The sequence below is a fragment of the Chamaea fasciata genome, unplaced genomic scaffold, assembly GCF_029207755.1.
Source record: "Chamaea fasciata isolate MVZ Bird 193981 ecotype frontalis unplaced genomic scaffold, bChaFas1.0.hap1 SCAF_10, whole genome shotgun sequence".
NCBI lineage: Eukaryota > Metazoa > Chordata > Aves > Passeriformes > Sylviidae > Chamaea > Chamaea fasciata.
This window is the reverse complement of record NW_027094095.1, coordinates 32,039,488-32,062,105: the sequence shown is the minus strand read 5'-3', so window position 1 is coordinate 32,062,105 and position 22,618 is coordinate 32,039,488. Positions and strand designations below refer to the sequence as shown.

At 53.2% G+C, this 22,618-nt stretch overlaps 1 protein-coding gene across 2 annotated transcripts in view; it reads left to right on the top strand.

Moving 5' to 3' along the window:
* The window catches only part of NEGR1 (neuronal growth regulator 1), a 185,336-nt gene extending 163,517 nt beyond the window's left edge, over nucleotides 1-21,819 (top strand). For both annotated transcript variants that reach the window (XM_066193034.1, XM_066193033.1), the window contains one exon: nucleotides 19,244-21,819. In XM_066193034.1, the coding sequence (XP_066049131.1) occupies nucleotides 19,244-19,368 (125 nt within the window). In that variant the 3' untranslated portion in view covers nucleotides 19,369-21,819. The remainder of the gene's footprint in view (nucleotides 1-19,243) is intronic.
* Nucleotides 21,820-22,618: the final 799 nt, after the last annotated feature.

The window sequence follows — 22,618 nt, the reverse complement described above, 5'->3', positions numbered from 1 at the left end:
TGAAAGCAAAATAGAGAGGGCTTTTTGCAAACATGAAATTGAGAACATGAAAACCTCTGAGCACAACAGAAGAAAAATTTGGGAGTCATTAAAGTTGCAATAGTTATGAAACTAAATGAGCAAATCCAGCTTTAAATTAGCAAGGAAAGTACCCTGAGCTCGGTTTGCAGTTGAAAACCAACATCTGTTCTGCTGAAAGACAACAGAAAAGGGGAGCGGGGTGTAAAGACAGTTCTCAAAATGGTTGCAAATTTATTACTGAGTCTTTCCTCCTGGAAATGAGCCCTGGTCCCAGCAGTGACATTGCACTGAACTGTTCTGTTTGCCTTCCATAATTAAATAACACTGCCACAGTCCCTCTACTTGGCTAATTTTAGCCTGGTAAATAGCTGGATAATGCCAGCACTGTTGTCACCAAGTTACTCAGCTGCAGAGGCAATGAAAAACTTCCCAGAGTGTCGGGAGCCGAGTCCCTCGTGTGCTGCAGGGGAGGCAGCAGGTTGGGCTGGGAGATGGTGGCACACAACCTGGGTTATGACAGGAAAACGAGATTTATCAGAAATCACAGGATGGTTTCGCTGGAAGGGACCTTAAAATTGACTTGTTTCAACCCCAACAACTTTTCCGACTTTGTCTGAAGCCCCCCCAGGAGGTTTTGGCTGGAGTCCTCTGGGTCTGCCTGCCTGCCCCGCTTCCCTCGTGCAGGAACACAAACCGTGGATAATCTGTAGGAACCCATTTCAGCCTCGTGTCTCACGTCAGCCACAAGGCAGAGCACCGGCCTCCTTTCTGCTCAGTCAAGGCTCCGCAGCTAATTAGCTAATTGCCACCATCCCTCACCACTTCAGTGCGGCTCTCAGGGGGATGTGTTCCCTGGAGAAGGGTTTTGCTGCTGGAAGGACACAGATCCAGCAGGGGATTTGTCGGGTTTCAGTGCTCAGCCAGAGGTTGTGAGAACACCCCAAAGTGGGTCAGTCGCCCACTGCAGGGGTGAGGCCGAGCTGGAGGCTCTCCTAGAAAAGCAGGGAAATTACAGATGGGATGTTTGCTGTTCCATCATCACTGCTTGAGTTCCCCAGGATCTTCCTTAAAGACCAAGCCTGGAAGTTTCTCTCTGCGGAATCTGCAGCAATCCTGGAGAGCTCCCAGGGTCCCCCCTCCCAGCTCCCAACAGGGAAACACAAAACATATTAGACATTTTTAATTCCTGCAAAGCAACGCCGTGTTTGAGAGCCCCGGTGACACATTTGTGCATTTCTCTGCTGGAGCCCTCTCCCCTGCGTTTGGGGATTTGCTCTCCTCTTTTGAAGCGACAGCGCTTCGAGCGTGTAGAATTAGCTGCAGAAAGTTCCAGAACTGGGGCCACGGTTGGTATCTGTGTTGTCAGCCAGCGCCAGGAGCTGCAGCTCCCTACAAATCTCTCCTCCTCCAGCGTAATTAGTTCACAGGTGGTGTCTTGAAAAGCCTTTGAAGATGTTGTTGAATTCTTAACGCTGACTAAACAAGTAACTGTGACAGGTCAGAGAGAATAATTGAGGAATCTTCTTTAATTAATGATTTCACATCTTGTGAGGCACTTTTATAAAAATTGGAGCCGAGGAGAGAAGGACCTTAAGTTATTTAATTTCCTCAGGAACAAAAGCGTGTGTTTAAATGAGCACTTGGGCAGGTTGGACAACTCCTTGAACTTCAGTTGCTTCTCCCTGCTCTGCCTTTCTGCATATCTAACACATTTAATATGCCAGAATACCAAATAATACCTCGTCTCAAGCAGGCTCTGTTTGTTTCACGGGAAACCTGCCAACCCCCTCCAGTTTTTCCTCCTCTTGTGCAGTTGCAAATCCCATTTAAATCAATCAGTGATTTTGTGTAAGGAGAATCTGCAGGGTTGGGCTCCGGATTTCGGAATTTGCGGCGCTCTGTCTTGCCATTAGCTCTGCCTGGTGGTGAGGAGGGCACCGTGCTCCTGCAGCTGGAGGGCTCTGCACGGCACCCGGGGACACTGGGGCAGCAAACCCTGGGGCAGGGGACAGAGCCAGCTGGGCTGCATCAGCCAAACTGCTCTTTCCTCCTCCCTGCTCCTGGAATTCCTTCCAGAACACTCAAGGGGGGTGAAAAGGCGATCCAGGTTTCAGCTAACAGGTCCTGGGTCACTGCAAACGACCCAGCAATATTCCCAGCCGGGATGGAAAACAACATCCCAAAACACTCAAGGGGGGTGAAAAGGCGATCCAGATTTGGGGTAACAGGTCCTGAGTCACTGCAAATTTAACTTCTAAATCCTGTTAGGAGCAGATGTGTGCTTGTTCTGAGAGATTTAGATGCTTGGTGGCCGCTTTATTGCCTCCCAAATATCCCCGCTGGGAGGGAAGGCAGTGTCCCCTCTCCACCCCCCTGCCGTGCCCAGCCCCAGAAGAGCAGAGGTTCTTCTGTCCCAGCTAACAGGTATAAAACAGAGGGAGGGCTCTCAGGTCTTGCTGCGAGCAGTTTGGCATCGAACAGGTGAACATCTCGGGAAAAAAAATCGCTATATTAAACTTCCTTGCTCATCAGCCGAGAGCGTTGTGCTCAGAGCACACGGCGGGCATCGCTGCCGCGTTTCAGAGCCCGGGCAGGTGTGAAATTCCAGCGCGGCTCCCCGTGCCAGGCAAAGCTGGCTCCCGCATTCAGCCAGCTCCCTGCACCTGCACCGTTAATTCCGCCTTTCTGCGGGAATTACATCCTGCGGGAAATCGCTGCCGCCTGCCCGGGCCTCAGTCACCTGCTGCTGCCGACAGGTGAACCCTGTGTTTGTAAATCACCCCGGGAAGGCGCCGCCTCGGAGTGGATGTGTGGAATTAGGTAAACATCCCCGCTCGAGCTGAACGAGCGTCTTCTCGGGGTGCGCTCAGTGACATTCAGCGTGTTCAGAGCCTGCATCCTCATTCCGGCAGAATGTTTGAACACACTAAATCATATTATTCACTGCTTGCCGAAGAGATGCATTATTTAATATCAAGAGAGCTGCTTTCTATCGGCTGAAAAATAGGACTGGAACTAGGTCGTTTTTAGTCCATTGATTCCCGCTCTCTAAGCCGGCATGTAAAATACAAGAATGTTGGTTTGTTTTTTTTTTTTTTTCCTGATCCTGTATTGCCTACAAGCCTCCTGTCAGAGGGGATTTCAATATTAATGAGTTTTCCCACGAATATGAGAAGCCCACTTAGGGGAAGGAGCTGCTCTGAGAATCCTGAATATTTTACAATCTCACACATCGATCGGTTGGCTGGAATTGCACGTTCCTGCCAAGGAGAGCTTCGGAGAGATGCCAGGAGAGCAGAGCAGGGCCAGGTGTGAAACGGCTGCTGGGGGCTGTGGGAAGGGTGGAGGATGGGGAGGGTGCAGAGAAGCTCAGCCTCCTGTGGCTGCTTTCTCGTGCCCAGAGGTTCCTCCCCATCCCTGAGGGATGCTCACCCTCAGGGAGGCTCTCAGCCTCCAGGACCAGTGTCCTTGGTGCTTGGGGGTTATCAGTCTCCAGATCAATTTAGGATTTTGTAGATGGGATCAGTGTGTGTTGTGTGTAGGAACTCCAGCACGGGAACACGGGGAGGGCTCTTCCCAGTACAGCTCTGGCTTCCCGCAGTTAATGGGGTTCAAAACACAGATATTTAGGGAATCATGGACTATCCTGAGCTGGGAGGGACTCAAGGATCATTGATCCAGCCCCTTCCCTGCACAGACACCCCAAATCCCACCCTGGGCATCCCCAAATGCTCCTGGAGCTCTGGCAGCCTCGGGGCTGTGCCCATTCCCTGCGGAGCCTGGGCAGTGCCAGCACCTCTGGGGATGAACCTTTCCCAAAATCCAACCCAAACCTCCCCTGGCCCGGCCCCAGCTGTTCCCTTGTTCTTTATACAACCTGTTTACACCTTCCCCGAGCCTGAGACAAGTCCCAGCTCTGACTGAGAGAAGACAAGGAGGAGATTCCAGAATGTGATTCACCAGCAGGAAGAGAGCAGTCCGTGTTTTTATTTATCACAGAAGGGTATGTTTTAAGTGAGGGTTTGATCAGCCAGAACTGGCTGACTACAGGAATTGTACAGGAATAAATATGCATATATCCATCTCGATGAGATGGGTGGCCATGTGCAGAGATTTAAAATGTATATAGAGCTGTGTATCCATAACTTCAGGGAGGGCCCAGCTCTGCGTGGAATATGGAGGAGCCTACAGCTACAGCTGGCAGGGAAGGATCTGACAAACTGGGGTTGCTGAGGGAGGGAAGGCTTGGGGGATTAGGGGACTTGTCAGAAAAAGCCTGTTTGAAAACTCCATGAATATGTCAGTTTTAAAGAAATTCAAATAAAGGCCTGTTGAGTTTTGAGTGGGGGAAAAAAAACAACAACAAAAAAAACCCCACCATGCTGGCTTCCTTCCAGGCTCCCCATCTCATTCCAGGCAACACTTCTTCTTTTTTTGTCTTTTCCCTGTCTGAATTTCGCACCAAATGGAAATTTCAGTTCCGTGCCAGCTGCATTTAGAGTATCTGCGCAACATGGACATTTTTTGATGGAGTTGCCAACAATATTCCCAGCCAGGGTGGAAAACAACATCCCAGGATGACACGGGATCAGCCATTTCCCTCCTCTGAACCTGATCTCCCAAAACTGCAGGGCTGCACCTTTTCCTGCCCACCAACAGTTGCAGGGCCCAGTCTGCTGAGGTGGATTTTAGGCTGGGATTTGTCCTTCTTTAAACCTTCCAGGCGAGCTTTTACCGTGTCGCCAGGCAGCCCGTGAAAGGCTGAGGGCGGGTTTTTCCAGGAGGCTCTCTGGGTTAAAGAAAAATGGGCCAAAAATTTGTTGTTAGAGACGTGACAGCTGAGCCAGGCCCGCGTCCTTCCAAGAGCAGGGTTGTAACAGGTTCAGGCAGCAGCTCTGAACGATCCAGTGAATATTCCTTTAGCACTGGCACCTGTTCCTGCAAGCCCAGATTTTAACCCAGCCTCCGAATCCACAGAACAGCGCGGAGCCGCCTGATTAAAATTTTAAAGATGCTTTTCATTAAGATGGAAGCCGTGCAAAACGTTTCCCCCCAACCCCGTTTCCAGCTGCTGAGTCAGATATTTCCATAAGAAAAACGCTGCAGCGGGAGATGAGCTCGGGGTGGGCGAGTGGCAGCCTGCTCCCTGCCACCCGCTCTGAACCGTCCTGGGGTGACACGGGTGACACTGGGTGCCGCTGGGTGACACCGGGTGACGCCGGGTGACACCGGGACTTCCAGCAGCGCTGTCCCTCCAAACACCGGGGTGAAGAGACTGATCTTGGCGCCTTTTGTCCTCCTCTTTTCCGAGGCGGGTGGCTCAGCTTTGCGTTTCTCTTTCCCCCAAGGCGGTGAGAATCTCTGTGCAGTGAGGAGTGATGGGCTCGCCCTCCCTCTGTCCCTGATTGCTCCCGGGGATTGTCTCCCCTTCAGCACAAAACCACCCGCAACGAGCTTTCTGCCAAGGCCGGGCAATTCCGAGCTTTGGAAAGCTCGGGAGGGGGTTCTCTGCCACAAACGGGGGTGAGCGTTTTTCCGATCGGGAAACAGATTTGAATAATCCGCAGGAAACCGTCAAAGCAGAGAGCTCTGAAATTTGGCTTTAGACCCCATCCTTCAGGCTCGAGTCCTGTCCCGTTTCTCCGCGTGGCTGAGGAGCGCGGTGGTGCTGGGAAAATGGAATGTCAGGGAGAAATTGCAGGAACGAGCAACGCCCGACCCGCTGTGCGTGAGGATCCCGAACCCGCTGTGCCCTCCCCTCCCTCACTGCACAGCCCCATTCGCTGTTCAATTTTCCCAGAATCACGGAATATCCCGAGCTGGAGGGGACCCACGAGCCCGAGCCCAACAGAAGGAGCCGTGTTTTACAGAGAGCTGGAAATCCCACCCTGCTCAGTGCAGATTATCACCGTCCAATTCCCCAGCAGGGCTCGGAGAAACCTGAAGGATTTTTAGTACTTAGGGGTTATACACGCTACAAAGCAGGCAGAAAAGATTGGTTTTGAGGCAGAATGTGTCTTGCAAGGCTATCAGAGTCAGTTTTAAGGCATCCATCTCTGCCCCAGAAGCACCAAAATAACTGTACTAATTGATAGAGATTTTTCTAAGGCGTGACTCTAAACAGAACCTGCGTGCCCAAAACTCCCAGTCAGCTTTGAAAAATCTCAGCTATTGGGGTTTGGTTTTTTTCCTTCTCTTCTGTGTAATAACATATGCAAAGCTGAGCCGTAATGTCTCCAAAATCCCCAGGATTAAGCTGAAAAGCGAGTGGGGAAGGCTGGGGCATGAAAAGCTTCCTGATGCAAAATCCTCCCGCAGCAGGAAAAGCTGCGGAGCAGCAGCAGGCAGGGGGGGTGAGGGGCTCTGGAAAGGGACCCCCAGCAGAAATCCAGCCCCAAATGGCTCTGGGAGAGCGGGGATCATTCCCTCCCACCCACAGGCAGCTGCCAGAGCTCAGAGTCCTCCCGCTGGCAAATCACCTCCTGCTGCTGAAATAATCCCGAATAATTCATCCTAGGGAACAGTGATTGAGGGGAAATGGAGCCACAGAATCCCCGACTGGTTTGGGTCGGGAGGGATCTTAAATAAATCCCACCCAGGGCCACCCCTGCCATGGCAGGGACACCTGCCACTGTCCCAGGCTGCTCCAAAACCTGGCCTTGGGCACTGCCAGCGATCCAGGGGCAGCCACAGCTGCTCTGGGAATTCTATTCCAGGGCGATGGATCCCACAGCAGGGCCAGGGATGGGAGATGGATCCCTCAGTGGAGTCAGGGATGGGAGATGGATCCCTCAGTGGGGTCAGGGATGGGAGGTGGATCCCTCAGTGGGGTCGATGGATCCCTCAGTGGGATCAGGGATGGGAGATGGATCCCTCAGTGGAGTCAGGGATGGGAGATGGATCCCTCAGTGGGGTCGATGGATCCCTCAGCGGGGTCCGGGATGGGAGATGGATCCCTCAGTGGAGTCAGGGATGGGAGATGGATCCCTCAGTGGGGTCGATGGATCCCTCAGTGGGGTCAGGGATGGGAGATGGATCCCTCAGTGGGGTCAGGGATGGGAGGTGGATCCCTCAGTGGGGTCGATGGATCCCTCAGTGGGGTCAGGGATGGGAGATGGATCCCTCAGTGGGGTCAGGGATGGGAGGTGGATCCCTCAGTGGGGTCGATGGATCCCTCAGTGGGGTCAGGGATGGGAGATGGATCCCTCAGTGGGGTCAGGGATGGGAGGTGGATCCCTCAGTGGGGTCGATGGATCCCTCAGTGGGGTCCGGGATGATCCCTCCCCCGGCAGCCGCAGCCGCAGGTGACAAGGGGCGCCTTCAGAGTGTCCAGTCAGTGAAATGTCCAGGCATTCAATCCGCCCCACGCGGAGGGGATCAGCCGGGAGGAGGAGGCAGGGGCGAGGGTGGACGGCTCCCCGCCCCGGACATTCCCACATCCCCGACGCGTGCAGAACCTGCCTGCAGCACGGGCTGCCTCGGGGAAGATCTCCATCAGGTTGAAAAGTAGCAACAATTTCGCTCGGGCAGCGTTCGAACGCTGCGGAGCTCCATGAATAGTTAATGTCACGTCAGGGCCGGGAGACAAACGCTCCGGGATCTGAGGAGCAAATAGCTCAGGCCGCGAGGAGTTATGTTCGCTCCCTGCGTACACAGCCCCGTGGAAATTGCGATCATCGCTCATGAGCGGGCGCAGCTTCCAGCGCGGGGAGGGAAGGGTGGCCGCCGCCGCCCCGGCCGCTCACGGGGATCGGGAGGAGGAAACCGGCTCCGCTCTCCCCGCTGCCGGGCACGGGAAGGGTGGGGCTCTGTAACAACGGGCGCTGGGGGCTTTCCCGTGCCAGCGAGCCCGGACCCCCTTTACGGAACTGAATTTTCCCCTGCATCCCCTTTATGGAGGTGCATTTTCCCTGGATCCCCTTTATGGAGGTGACTTTCCCCTGGATCCCCTTTATGGAGGTGATTTTTCCCTGGATCCCTTTTAAAGAGGTCACTTTTCCCTGGATCCCCTTCATGGATGTGACTTTACCTGGATCCCTTTTCTTTCCCCTGGATCGCCTTTACAGAGGTGATTTTTCCCTGGATCCCCTTAATGGTTGTGACTTTTCCCTGGATTCCCTTTATGGAGGTCACTTTTCCCGGGATCCCATTTCTTTCCCCTGGGTCCCCTTTATGGAGGTGACTTTCCCCTCGATCCCCTTCATGGATGTGACTTTACCTGGATCCCTTTTCTTTCCCCTGGATCGCCTTTACAGAGGTGATTTTTCCCTGGATCCCCTTAATGGTTGTGACTTTTCCCTGGATTCCCTTTACGGAGGTCACTTTTCCCGGGATCCCATTTCTTTCCCCTGGATCGCCTTTACAGAGGTGATTTTTCCCTGGATCCCCTTTATGGAGGTGGCTTTTCCCTGGATCCCCTTTCTTTCCCCTGGACCCCCTTTATGAATGTGATTTCCCCTGGATCCCCTTTATGGAGGTGACTTTCCCCTGAATCCCTTTATGAATGTGACTTTCCCTGAATCCCTTCATGGATGTGACTTCCCCTGGATCCCCTTTATGGAGGATTCCATATGGAAGCATGGATATTCCCGCTGGATGTCCCTGAGCCTCCCCTGGCCCAGCCTGAGCCCATTACGGTTCACTGTAACTTCTGGAATTAGCAAACAGTTGGACTTGGTTGTTTATTTCATCCGCCCACCTTCTTCTAATCAACACACTGTTGGTGGTTAATTCCTTGGCTATTGGCACAGTTTGGGAATAAGTTTCTATGATTATGGGGGGTTTTAGTATTCCTATAAAAAGAGGAATACATGCACCATGCAGAAAAGAGGAACCCACCAGAAGTGCTTAGGAAAATCAGCAGTAATCTGAATAAACCCCACATCTTAGAAATTCCACCTCCCCAGGGGAATTTGAAAGGCTACCAGCTCTTCCAGCCAAAACCTTCCTTCCTCGTACACCAAAAAAAGGGGGGAAATCGTGTTCCAACCTGCTCAAGTCCCCATCCCTTGTCAGGAGCACAAGAATGATGTGGAAACCGTGCAGAAACTGGAAAGTTCGGTGTGAAAAATTATCATTCACGCTGCTGTATGACATTGCCTCAACACAGCAGAACCAACAAAGTCTTCCTGATATATGAGAACTATCAAAGGTTGCCACTGAACACGGAGATTTAATGTGCTGCTTAATTCAAGAGCTTATTTACAATGTCACACGTCACTTGGAGAAAAACGGCTCTGACAACCAATCATTTAAAATATAGGAAGAATGTTTAACAAAAGGTCAGAAGTACAAATATTTTACATATTAACTACTAATAAATTCATTTCCTCTCAGAGTTAGGAGGATCAGCAAATGTCTCCAAAGCCATTTGCAATACTTCAGCGCAAGACCCAACCTCTAATTACCAATGTAAGTTGTAAATAATTGTCAACTATGCAGATGAGCCAAAAAATTCTCTCAAATTAAAGTAATTAGCTCCCGAGTCAAATTTTTCTGTCACATTAAAACGCTTTCCCTTGTCTCCGACGTGACACTCACAGATGAGAGCCGCATTGTCAGGGAGGCAGTTATTGCAGGCTGCCAGGGTGATCTGCACCAGGAGCTCAGAGCTCTTTGCTTTCACAGGAACCTGAGCTGAGTTTTCCCTCCCTGGCTGTGGGAGCGGGGAATTTATCCAGCTGGAACCCCGGCAGGTGGATCCAGAGTTTCCCCATCCCTTGGAGTGGGAATGTCCCTCATGGAGAGCCTCGGCGCTTGGCTCTTCCTGGTCCTCCTGCTCTGAGGAGCCTTCCCAGACCTCCTGGTGTGGGATAGGGATGGGAACTGTGCCACAGCCTGCAGCACTGGGATGGGGGAGTGGGAATGGGAGTGGGAATGGGAATGGGAATGGCAATAGGAATGGGAATGGCAATGAGAATGGGAATGAGAATGAGAATGGGAGTGGGAATGAGAGTGGAAATGAGAATGGGAATGGGAATGAGAATGAGAATGAGAATGGGAATGGGAATTGGAGTAGGAATGAGAATGGGAGTGGAGGTGGGAGTAGAAATGAGAATGGAGTGGGAATGGGAGTAGGAATGGGAATGGGAATGGGAGTGGGAGTGGGAATGGGAATGGGAGGAGGAATGGGAATGAGCATCTTGCTTCTCCCAGTGCTTTCTCTGGCGCTTTCAGGGTTTATTCTCAGTGTCCTCTTAGCCAAGGCCGTGTTGGCCGCTGTGTGCAGTGGAAGATCCTGAGCCATTCTCCTGTGCAGTTTTGGATTCTCAGGCAGCACCAGCTGGGTGGTTTCTATCCCCTGCTCGGTTTCTATTTCACTTCAGGCTGAACAAGGCTGGGTTTGCTGGTTGCTGCAGGTGAACCCAAAATCGGGGCAGATGTGGGAGAGGACGCAGTCCCAGCCTTGAACACGTCCCACCCCAAGCCAGTTGTGTGGCCAGAAGGTTGCACAGTGCCCTGAAATAACTCAGGATTTACCTGCTCCTTTCCAGAGATCCCTTCCAGGGGCTGTTCCCCTCTACCTCAGCCGTTGTTGCTCTTCCACTTCTTCCAGACAAGACAACAGGGTTTAGGCTCAGAAATCCCAGCTGGATTTGTGGTCTCCTTTGCCCTGACTGTGCCAAGAGCAGTAAATCTGGAGGATCCTTATGAGGGGAGAGACAGGCCGAGCCTAACTCAGACATCTCATCCATTCAGGCTGGAGATCAGGGAAAAGCTCTTCCCCCGAGAGGCTGGCACTGCCCAGGCTCCCCAGGGAGTGGGCATGGCCCCGAGGCTGCCAGAGCTCCAGGAGCGTTTGGGCCGCTCTAGAAGGCCCAGGGGCCACGATTTGGGACCGTGGGTGACGGGGTCTGCTCCTGCTGCCCAGAGCCATGGATTCCCCGCTCCCTTGGCTGATCCCTGCCCTCTCCAGGCAGGGATGAGGTGGTGACCCCGTTAAGCACGGGTTCATCCTAGTGCTGGGATCTCCTCTGTCTGTTCTGAGTCAGCTCATCCCTCAAGGCTGTTCCCATCCATTGCTCTGGAGCTCCTTTATGTTTCATTTTTCCAACACCACTGCGCTCCTCAGCCACACAGAGAAATGGGACACGACTGGAGTGGAAAGGATGATGGATAAAGCCAAATTTCATTCTGTTCCCTCGCAGTAGTTTTCCCCATAAATACTTCGCGGGGTTGTGAAATATTCCCTGCAGCAGCACCCGGGTCCATCAGGGCTGCACTGTTTCATCCCGTCACGCTCGGAGCTCTCCGTGCTCGGCGCCCGCTCTGTTCATGCCACCAAGGCACGAGGGGCATTCTTCTCCCGGGCAGCGTTGCAGGGAAGGTGTTTCTGTTTGATGTCCTCAGGTTCTCTGCTGATGTCCTCTGTTCTCTGTCCAAGAGAAATTCCATTGAAGAGACGCCCCAGCAGTGTGTGAGGGTTGGGAATGGGGGCTGTTCCTGGAGCTGTCGCTAAAGCTGGTCCTGCCCAGCCACAGCAGCTCCACTGCTCTGATCCTGGGACACCCAGGGACACCCGCAGGATCCTGGAATGCTTTGGCTTGGGAGGGGCTCTAGACATCACCCAGTGCCACCCCTGCCCTGGCAGGGACACCTCCCGCTGTCCCAGGGACACCTGCCACTGTCCCAGGCTGCTCCAGCCCCAATGTCCAACCCAGCCTTGGGCACTGCCAGGGATCCAGGGGCAACCACAGCTGCTCTGGGAATTCCAGCCCCGCCCCTCCCCACCCTCCCAGGGAACAATTCCTGCCCAAAATCCCGTCTGAATCTACCCACTGTCAGTTTAAAGCCATTCCCTGTGTCCTGTCCCTCCACCCCTTGTCCCCAGTCCCTGTGCAGCTCTCCTGGAGCCCCTTCAGGCCCTGCCAGGGGCTCGGAGCTCTCCCTGGAGCTATTCCTCTCCAGGACTGAGCAGGAAGCACAGCGAGATCCCACAGAGGCTGCAGGGATTTTTCGGTACCACGGAGTGAGGAACCACCCAGTGCTCTTGAGCAGTTGCTGGCTTGGGAAATGCTCTGTTCCAGAGGGTTGTCTGAGACCCTTCACCCCCTTTCCCCCCCCTGAGCCTCCATCCCAGCCCCAATCCCCGGGTGCCAGGGCTGCCACCCCCATTGAACGGCTCTGGTTTGGGCACTGCACTCTGGGGCTGCCAGCCCCACCACCCTCACCCGCAGAAATGATCTGACTTTAAAATCCGGGTGTATTTTTAGCAGCCGGAAATGAGTCCGTGGCTGTTTACAGTATTTAGCATGAGTTATTTGTCGGGGAGCGGGAAAGGTGACTCTGTGGAGGGCAGGGAGGGAAATTCTGTCTCCTCCTGCCTCCTTGGCCAGGGTTCCCACAGCCAGGGAAGCCCAGCTCCCAGGCAAAGATCCCCGCAGTTCAGCTGACACAGATGGTGGCCATGGTTACCAGGTGTTCATTGCCTGCCTCTTTTTTTTCAACCTGTAAATATCGTATTTTGTATTTTACCTCAGTGGAAATCAGCATCCCGATGGGTTTTGCGTTAGACACGGGGCACATCCCAACTGGGCTCTTCATGACTGAAACAAGAAGTGCCTCTGTCTCATTTTCTGTGCATGCACAAACACAGACCGGGGTAATATTTCACTTTAAGACATTGCTGGTGGCACATCTCAAGTGTTTAAGATACTAAGCTTTCAGGTTTCAGCACAACAAACAGCTGCTTTTTGCCTCTGCAGCTCTGGCAATCATATTTCAGCCCCTGTTTTGCCATTTGAAGACTCATAAAACGCTTTTTTATTATTATTCATTTAAATTTGAAATAAGGACAAATCAGCATTTCGTTTTCCAGTTCCTGCCCCGCCAGCAGCCCTGTGCGAATGCTGATGGACAGGCCCTGATAACAGCCCTCTCTTATCAACCCCATCACTCTTCTGGGGCTCATCTCCAGCATCTGGCTGCCAGCACTCCCATCCCAGAGGATGATAAAGCCCCTCTGTTGAGCACTTCCCAGCTTTATCCTCCATAGCTCTGGCTTATCCACGGGGCAGAGCCAGCCCTCGGACAGCTCCGCAATATTCCCTGTCCTTCCTCAAGGATGTTCGGCGAGATTTGTCTGGGTAGTGCTGAGCTTCTCCCGACAAGTAATTCACAAAATCGAGATCCTGCCCCAGGCTGCAGCCCCTGTCCCAGAGCTCTGTGCCCTGGAACTCCTGGAGCTGGAATTTCTCCTGGGATGATGCTGTGGGAGGGGGCAGGCTCATGGGACATTCCTGCCACAATCCTTGTCCCTATGGCTTCCAGCCCTGCCCCGGGCAGCCGTGCCAGGCTGGACAACCTTTCCATGAAAGAATATTCCAAATATCCACCCTGAGCCTCCCCTGGCCCAGCCTGAGGCCGTTCCCTGTCCTCCTGTCCCTGTTCCCTGGGAGCAGATCCCAAATCCCCCCCGGCTGTCCCCTCCTGGCAGGGAGTTGTGCAGAGTCACCAGGTCCCCCCTGAGCCTCCTTTTCTCCAGGCTCAGCCCCTTTTCCAGTTCCCTCAGCCTCTCCCGGGGCTCCAGCCCCTTCCCCAGCTCCATTCCCTGCCCTGGACACGCTCCAGCCCCTGTAGGTCCTTCTTGTTCTGAGGGGACCAGAACTGAGCCCAGAACTGACCCCAAGACTGATCCCAGGACTGACCTGACCCCGGACTGTCCCCAGGACTGACCCCACGACTGTCCCCAGGACTGACCCCAGGGTTGACCCCAGGACTGTCCCCAGGACTGACCCCAGGACTGTCCCCAGGACTGTCCCCAGAACTGACCCCAGGACTGTCCCCAGGACTGTCCCCACGACTGTCCCCAGGACTGACCCCAGGACTGTCCCCAGGACTGACCCCAGGACTGACCCCAGGACTGTCCCCAGGACTGTCCCCAGGACTGACCCCAGGACTGTCCCCAGGACTGACCCCAGGACTGACCCCAGGACTGACCCCAGGACTGTCCCCAGGACTGTCCCCAGTACTGACCCCAGGACTGTCCCCAGGACTGACCCCAGGACTGACCCCAGGACTGTCCCCAGGACTGTCCCCAGGACTGACCCCAGGACTGTCCCCAGGACTGTCCCCAGGACTGACCCCAGAACTGTCCCCAGGACTGTCCCCAGGACTGACCCCAGGACTGTCCCCAGGGTTGACCCCAGGACTGTCCCCAGGACTGACCCCAGGACTGTCCCCAGGACTGACCCCAGGACTGACCCCAGGACTGACCCCAGGACTGACCCCAGGACTGTCCCCAGGACTGACCCCAGGACTGACCCCAGGACTGACCCCAGGACTGACCCCAGGACTGTCCCCAGGACTGACCCCAGGACTGTCCCCAGGACTGACCCCAGGGTTGACCCCAGAACTGACCCCAGGACTGACCCCAGGACTGTCCCCAGGACTGACCCCAGGACTGACCCCAGGACTGTCCCCAGGACTGACCCCAGGACTGTCCCCAGGACTGTCCCCAGGACTGACCCCAGAACTGTCCCCAGGACTGTCCCCAGGACTGACCCCAGGACTGTCCCCAGGACTGACCCCAGGACTGACCCCAGGACTGACCCCAGGACTGTCCCCAGGACTGTCCCCAGGACTGACCCCAGGACTGTCCCCAGGACTGTCCCCAGGACTGTCCCCAGTACTGACCCCAGGACTGTCCCCAGGACTGACCCCAGGACTGACCCCAGGACTGACCCCAGGACTGACCCCAGGACTGTCCCCAGGACTGTCCCCAGGACTGACCCCAGGACTGACCCCAGGACTGTCCCCAGGACTGTCCCCAGGACTGACCCCAGGACTGTCCCCAGGACTGACCCCAGGACTGACCCCAGGACTGTCCCCAGGACTGACCCCAGAACTGTCCCCAGGACTGACCCCAGAACTGACCCCAGGACTGACCCCAGGACTGACCTGACCCCGGACTGTCCCCAGGACTGTCCCCAGGACTGACCCCAGGACTGACCCCGGACTGTCCCCAGGACTGTCCCCAGGACTGACCCCAGGACTGTCCCCAGGACTGTCCCCAGGACTGTCCCCAGGACTGTCCCCAGGACTGACCCCAGGACTGTCCCCAGGACTGTCCCCAGCCCGGGCCAGCAGCACCCCGGGGATGTTCTATGCCCTGCCAGGCACGGAGGGACACCAGGCTGCAGAGAGCCGCTCTCTTCCCGCAGCGCTGACATTGCCAGCACCTCCCGGGCGTCACTGTGGGGGCCGGAGCCGAGTTTAATCCCGGCTCCATCTGGCACACCCCTCGGCAGACCCGCTCCCTCAGCCCGAGGGATTTAACTCCGCTCCTGCACCTCCCACCCGGCATTTCCTCCCTCAGCCCGGAGGATGATTGCATTTGCATAAGACCAAACAAATCCCCGTCTCCGCTGATTCCTTTCCAGACAACACTCGGAGGTTGTGTTCTCCCAAGGTCGAGCTTTTCCCCGATCCTCCCTGGCCTCCAAGGAGAGGTTCCTCCTGCTGCCTTTTCCCTCAGGAGCTGGTCCAGAGCTGTGCAGCCATTCCCTGCCCATCACCACTGCTCCCTAACAGAGTCTTTTATGGACTGTCGACCTTCTCCTCCACGGCCATAAATCCTCCACCAGCTTCAAGTGTAACAAAATGTAGAGATGTTATCCCCAGGCCTCGCCCGAGCCTTCCGAGGCCCATTATCTCCCCATCTTTTCTCTTAAAAGAACCTTATTTGACAGCCTAGCCTTTTTCCATCCTTCTTTTTTTTTTTCCGCCTTACTGCTTTGACCTTGAGTCAGTTTATTCCTTCCTTCTCTGTGTATTTTAAACGTTGCACCCAAAAAAAAAAAAATCCAATTTATTAAGGCTTTCCTTTAGTAAATGATTAACCTGAATACAGCTAAATGAAATGCTTATTAACATCCCCCTGCATAATCCATTTAACAGAATTAGTCTTGCTTATTCAGACAACCTAAAGGGGTCTGTGCTTTTGTCTACACAGCATCAGCATTAAAGCTTATAATTATTTCTGGTTAATGCAGCCCTTGGTGCTAGGAAATGCTGGTTTGTGTGCTCCAGCATAGCACTTCTCCTAATCTCTCGTATTAATTAGAGATACCGATATAATATGACTTTGTTCCTTTCTATTCAGCACCAGGAGAGGTGTCTGAATATAATCCCATCTGTGCTAAGGGTGTCTTAAATATTTCCACGAGTGCTGGCTGGTGTAAAACATTAGGATTAGGCACGATAATCCCTAAATTGGAAAAAATAATAAAAAAAGACAGTTTACAATGCACGCAGGTGTGCCTGGCGCTGCGGTGGTGGTTTCTCCTTCCCCTGGGAGGATATTTAGCGTCCCCTCCGAGCTCCGTTTCCATCCCCAGTCTCTCTGGGAGTCCTCCCCAGCCCCCTGGTGATGCTGTGTGTGTGTTCCTCCCTTGCCCAGAGGCACGCAGCCGCTCTGGCTCTGAGGAAGATTTGACTTCCCCACTAGCATGAAAGTAAATTATTAGCCCTCAGTGGCTGCAGCTGACATTTTAAACTCTCTGCGTCTCCTCGGTCCTGGGTCATTTGATATTTCAGACGTCAGGCTGTTCGTGGAGCTCCTTTTAATCTTTTTCTAGATGATGGAAATTCACTTTCTTTTTTAGGCATTTCAAGGTATCACTCCCGGGGCTCTGAAGTGAATTTGCAGCACCAGACCGTAAAATCACGGAATCATTTGGGTTGGAAAAGACCCCCCAGAACATCAAACCCAACCACTCTCAGCACTGCCAGGGCCACCCATGTCCCCAGGTGCCACATCCTGGGGCTTTGAGATCCCCCCAGGGATGGGGAATCCAAACGTCCCGGGGCTGGGCAGCCCTTTCCATGGAGAAATTCCTGATGCCCAAGGTGACCCTCCCACCTTGGCACAGCTCTGCTTCCCCTCTCCGGGCACCCAAACCCTCTGTGAAATCAGCTCTGTGTGCTGGGGGTTATGGAAATGCCCAGGAGGGGCTGCAGGTGTAATCACAGACTCAAATAATTCCAGCTTTTATTTAAAGCCTAATCACACATTCCTCCACCATTACCTCCCTGCATAAATATTAAGACTGGGAGCTCGTGTGTGTGAGTGTGTGAAACAATGACACGGTAATATTTCAGCAGGGGGGAAAAAAGGAGCTGGTCTATGCTCTTCTCAAACATTTAAACCTTTTCATTTTTCCCCCCAAACTGAGGGCTTAGTCTGACACGGAGAACCATCAAAAAGTGCTTTGAAAATTGCCAAGTCCAAGAACAAAGCGACCTTGCGTGGCCCTCGCACAGCAAATGCTCAGGAAAGCAAGGGCTGCTCGGTCCTTACCTAAATAATTACTCAGAGCAGATCAAGGACTGAGCAGACCACGCTAAGAGCCTTTAAATTTTAAAGGTGTGTTTATTTTGAAAGCTTATGTATCAGCACAAATCTACGGGATTTTATTAATATCCAGCAACAGCGTTTTGCTTGGCCAGCAAAAAATTCGGGGAGAGTTAATCAACATTCTGAGGGGGGGGAAGGAAAAGTCTGCAGATTATGAATTTTTAAGAATTTTTAAGTGTCTAGCCCAGTATTTTAAGCTGTGTGTCATCCAGAAGGCCTCGTGTGACATCATAATTGATAATTAAGCTTCTCCAGGTTTGCTTCTCCTCCAGGTTTCTTTCCCATCCAATTCTCCTGCTTTCGGCAGCTTTGGGAACTCTAACTCTTCTCTATTATCTCCCCAAGTCATTGCATTTTCCCCCCATTAACTCCCCTCTCGCCTTTTGTGCAGAAACAATCCAGGGATGATTTAATAAGCCTTGGAAAGACGGAGCTGGTTCGTGTGCAGGAGATCAGATTTACATAATTTTCCGCTGGCTTTTATAGCCACCCTAGCTCAGATTACCTTTAAGTTGGGGGAAAACTCTTTCCACACCACAAAATGAAGGAGCACCTGTGTTATGCTTCAGCTTCCTCGCCCGGCCCTCGTCTTAAATTAAAGGTTGATTTGCCATCCTGACTTAGCACAGAAAGTCCCTTTCTAATGAGGGGAGAGGAAGTGCCCTGGCCTGCAGTTAGTCACAGTCATCAGTCGCTAAACTGAGCTTCAAAACCAAGTTTAATCTTGTTTTGTTTGGGGCTTATTACCTGAACCTTTCTGCAGCGCGGGGAAAGCAGAGGGTTTCGGGTCGTGTCGCGTTCTCTGCGCCAAATAAAATGTCACACACTAAAAATGGAGCTCCAGGGTTCTGCACAGACACCGAAGGGGGGTTCGTGTTCCAGGATTTGGGCTGAGCTGGGGCTGGGCAGGGTGTGAAAGCAAACAGGGTTTGGTGCAGGGTGAGGGAACAGCTCCTCGTGCTCCCTCCTGCCTGTGCCTTTCCCAGAGCAAAGCCATGGTTTTCACAGGGGATGGTTTGGGTTGAAAAGGACCTGAAATCCCAACCCATCCCACCCCTGCTGTGGGCAGGGACACCTCCCACTGTCCCCAGGGTGTCCCAACCTGGCTTTGGGCACTGCCAGGGATCCAGGGGCAGCCACAGCTGCTCTGGGCACCCTGTGCCAGGGCCTGCCCACCCTGCCAGGGAACAATTCCTGCCCAAAATCCCATCTAAATCAACACTCCTCCAGCCTAAGGCCGTTCCCTGTGTCCTCTCGAGGCCGAGGTTTCTGCCGGACCCATCCCCGAGGCACAGCTGGGACATCCCTGCCTCAGCCCAGCCCCAGGGACCAGCTCCTCCCTTGCTCCTCAGCACTGATTTCTTGACTTCCCCTCTTTGCACTTCGTGTGCGTTTAGCCAGGGACGGGAGAAAGGCTTCGTGGTAAACAAATAAATACAATCTCTTCAAAATAAGTATTAATGTCTTTGGCTGAGCACAATCGTCAAACTGGCTCCTGGAGCTGGGCAGAAAACGAGCTGTTTTCTACCAGAGCTTCATCCAGTCACCTCTCATTGATTGCACTGCAGATCTTAACGCCGGGGAACTTAAAAATGGATCGATTATTCAGCTGGTTAAAAACGAAGCGCTCCCATTTTGAAGTGCTTGCCTTAAAAAAACCCCATTTCTCCTCCTGGAGCGAGCGGGGCTGTTCCCTGGGCGGGGCGGAGCAGGGCCGGGCTGCGCTCACGGCGCTTCCTCTGCTTCCCAGAGGAATTCTTCTGCTGCCCCGAGGGGCAGCTTAGAATAATTCATGGAAAATAAGAATTTAGCCGGGGGGGGGCTGAGAGTGGGAATTGCCACTGACCCCTTGTCCTTGCCTTGCAGCTCCCAGCACGGCCCAGTACGGGATCACCGGGCACGCCGAGGTGCTGTTCTCCTGCTGGTCCCTGGTGTTGGCGCTGTCCTCCCTCAGCAGCATATTCTACCTGAAGAACATCCTTCTGCACTAAATGTAAAGACCCATAAAAAGGCTTTCAAGGATTCTCTGAAAGTGCTGATGACTGGATCCAATCTGGTAGAGTTGGTTAAAAAGCAGCGTGGGATATAATCAGTGCTTACATGGGGATGATCGCCTTCTGTAGAATTGCTCATTATGTAAATACTTTAATTCGACTCCTTTTTTTTTTTTTTTTTTTTTTTGATTAGCTGCATTACCTTGTGGAGCAGTACACATTGTCCTTTTCTAAGACGTGAGAACTCTGAAATTACTTTTAGAGGATATTAATTGTGATTTCATGTTTGTAATCGACAAGTTTTCAGAAGCATTCAGTCATGGTCTGCTGAGTCGCAGGCTGTAGTTTACAAAAAACAAAAAAAAAAGGATATTGCAGTAAAAATGTGCTTCTTTAAGGCTGCAATACAAACATTCAGCTCCCTTCTCGACTAGCATTCTATCCGAACTTACACAAAAACATTCGTTCTTTTTTGAGTAAAATAGAAAAAAAAAACAACAAAAAACCTTCAAATAACATTGCCTTCAAAATATTTCCTCAAAATATTACACATATCTAGATTTACTTCTAGCATGATATTCAGGTTTCAAGAATGAGCCTTGTACTATAACTGCATTGCGCAGTACTGCTTCTGTTCTCCCCCCTCCCTCCTGCCAATTCAGCATGGTTGTGCCTTCATGAAACACGACTTTCCTCTTCCTCTCCAGCCAATCTGGAATGTGTTTTTGGGAAATGCTGAAGCGTCCTTTTGAGCGTTAAGGAATCTCCCTGGTGAGGACAGAGGTGCTACAGGCTCCGAGGAAAGGCTCCTTCCTCTCTCCAGGGGCAGGGCTGAGCTCCAGGGTAGCACCAGCTCCTTCTCCTTCCTCCCTCCTCCACCACTGCCCAGTAGGTGACCTCTGTAAAAAAACATTTCCCGTTAGGAAACTCAAATCGTTCTGTGGCACCTTTAGAATGTCGGAATGTTCCCCCCGAAGCCGAATTCCCACCTGGCCCGAAACGTCAGCCTCGTGTCCCTTTTGTATCGCTGGCAAAGCCGAGTCAATTGGAACTTTTCTTGCACTCCATTTTGTACTGGTTTGGCTGATTTAGCAGTGATAAAGGATGCTTTGAACCATGAGACACCTGCAAACCCCTGGAGAATCAGGCAGAAATTTCTAACCCCACATATCCCCGTGGCAGCGAGGGTGCTCCTGCCGAGGGCACGTGGCCGTCCTTGGGGGAGCCACCTGGACAGGCAGGGCTTGGGGGGGACCTGCTGTCCCCTGCCAGCCCCCACACACCATCCCTGTGCCGCAGCCCTCGGGAGCACACTGCTGCCACGCAGCTCTCGAGCTCAGAAACTGTGTGTAATTCGCTTTTTCCTTCTCAGCCCTGCGGGGCGTTGGTGTGAAGTGCTGCTCGCAGCTCACACCTGACCGAGAGCTGCCCGCTGGGGTGGCCAGCAGCCCTTGGACACCAAATCCCCTGGTGGCCCCAGCAGCTCCTGACTCGCTCACAAACAGCTGCTGATGACAGGAATGACAAAATCTTTATCGCAGAATCCCCGGATGGGTTGGGCTGGGAGGGACCTCAAAGCCCATCCCATCCCACCCCAGGGACAGGGACACTTCCACTCTCCCAGGCTGCTCCGAGCCCCGTCCAGCCTGGCCTTGGGTGGGACAGCACCACTTTCACTGTGATCATTCCCACGTTCCAGTTGTAGGTGACACAACTTTCCCAGCCCCCCGGTTTTCACGGCAGGTTTTGGCAGTGAGCAGCACCAGCTGAGCGCTGGGAGGACTCAGCACTCCCAAGATCCCATTTTTTCCGACAAGGAGGACCCCGAGTTTTCCGGGCTCAGTCTGAACTGTCCCAGTGTGCAGCCAGAACGTGCAGTGCCTCTGCTGCCCCTGCTGAGAAAGGGCACAAACAGAGATGTTCACTCCAGAAGATGGCAATAAAACCTCCTGGGTCGCTTTGCCTGTGTTCAGTGACAGACTGCGTTATTTCTCTTATTATTCACAGCCCTGTGCCAAGCAGTTGCTGTTTCCAGAAACGTGGCATTTTTTAAAACCTGGAATAACATGAACAAACCCATTCTGCGAGGAAAGGGTTCACACTCAACTCAGAGGAGTTTATCAGGCCTGATACCCCGATGTCTCTTGTATTGCAGCTTTAAAGTGCTCTGGTTTAGAATCCATTCACTAGAAGCAGTGGTGCTGCAGGAAGTCCTTGTGTCGGTGCAGTTTTATGAAGGAAGAAATGAGGATGTGGATGACCCAACCCGTGTGTGTAAAATCGGGAGAGGGTTCTATACTGTGGCTGGATCAAACCCTGCATTCCCAATGACACGTTGCATTCCAGTGATTCCTGACATTTTGGAACCTGATCTTTCCAGCAACAGAATAGAATGAGCAGCAGCTTTATTAAATATGGAAAAAAAAAAAAAAAAAAAAAAAAAAAGAACATACAGTGAAGTGTTGAATGTTTGCAGCCGCACCAGGGAGAGCCACGGGGTGACACGGAGGAGATTCTCCCTTGGTGGGGGGCACATCCTTCTTGTGAAAGCCAAAAAGGACACCCCAAACCCACCCCAAGAGCAGAACCGGGAGCCATGTCCGGGTGCCGGGGGTGTCTTTGTGAGGCAGGAGCGTGCTGGGTGCGCGAGGGGCAGGGCGCACTGAGGAGATCTGGACTCTGCAGCCTGGGTTTGGGCAGGGCTGGAGCTGCAGCAGATGGAGATGGAGGCAGCAGCGTCTGGGGGAGTGTGCTGGGCTGGGGCAGGCTGGGATCCGTGCTCCCAACAGCAGCAGGGTGAGCACAGGGTGGGAGAGAGTTTGGGCTTGGCAGGGAGCGCCTGGCCCCAGCCCCGCCACTGCTGGGGAGCACTTTGGGCAGCTCTGAAGGTTTGTTCTCTGCGTCCCCAGAGCTCTGACCCGCCCTGCTGGTGTCTGTCCCGCTCCACTGATTCCCACCTTCCCAACAGGAGAAGAAAAGCTTTAGCTGAGTGTTTCCATCCGTTTTTTGTCTCCCCCCCAGGCTGGGAGGGGCTCCTGTGCAGTAACTCAGGGCCGTGTCCCCACAGGGAGCGGTGACACTGCTGTCACACGGCTGCTGGCCCTGGAGCTGTGCTGACACTGGGCCCGGGGATGTCTCACAGCTCGGGAACAAATGCAGTTTCTCCGGGGTTTGTAGCTTGGCAGGATCCTTCAGAGCCAGACAGCTTTTTTTAAACTTTTCAATAGGGTTTTTTTTTAGAGTCGAT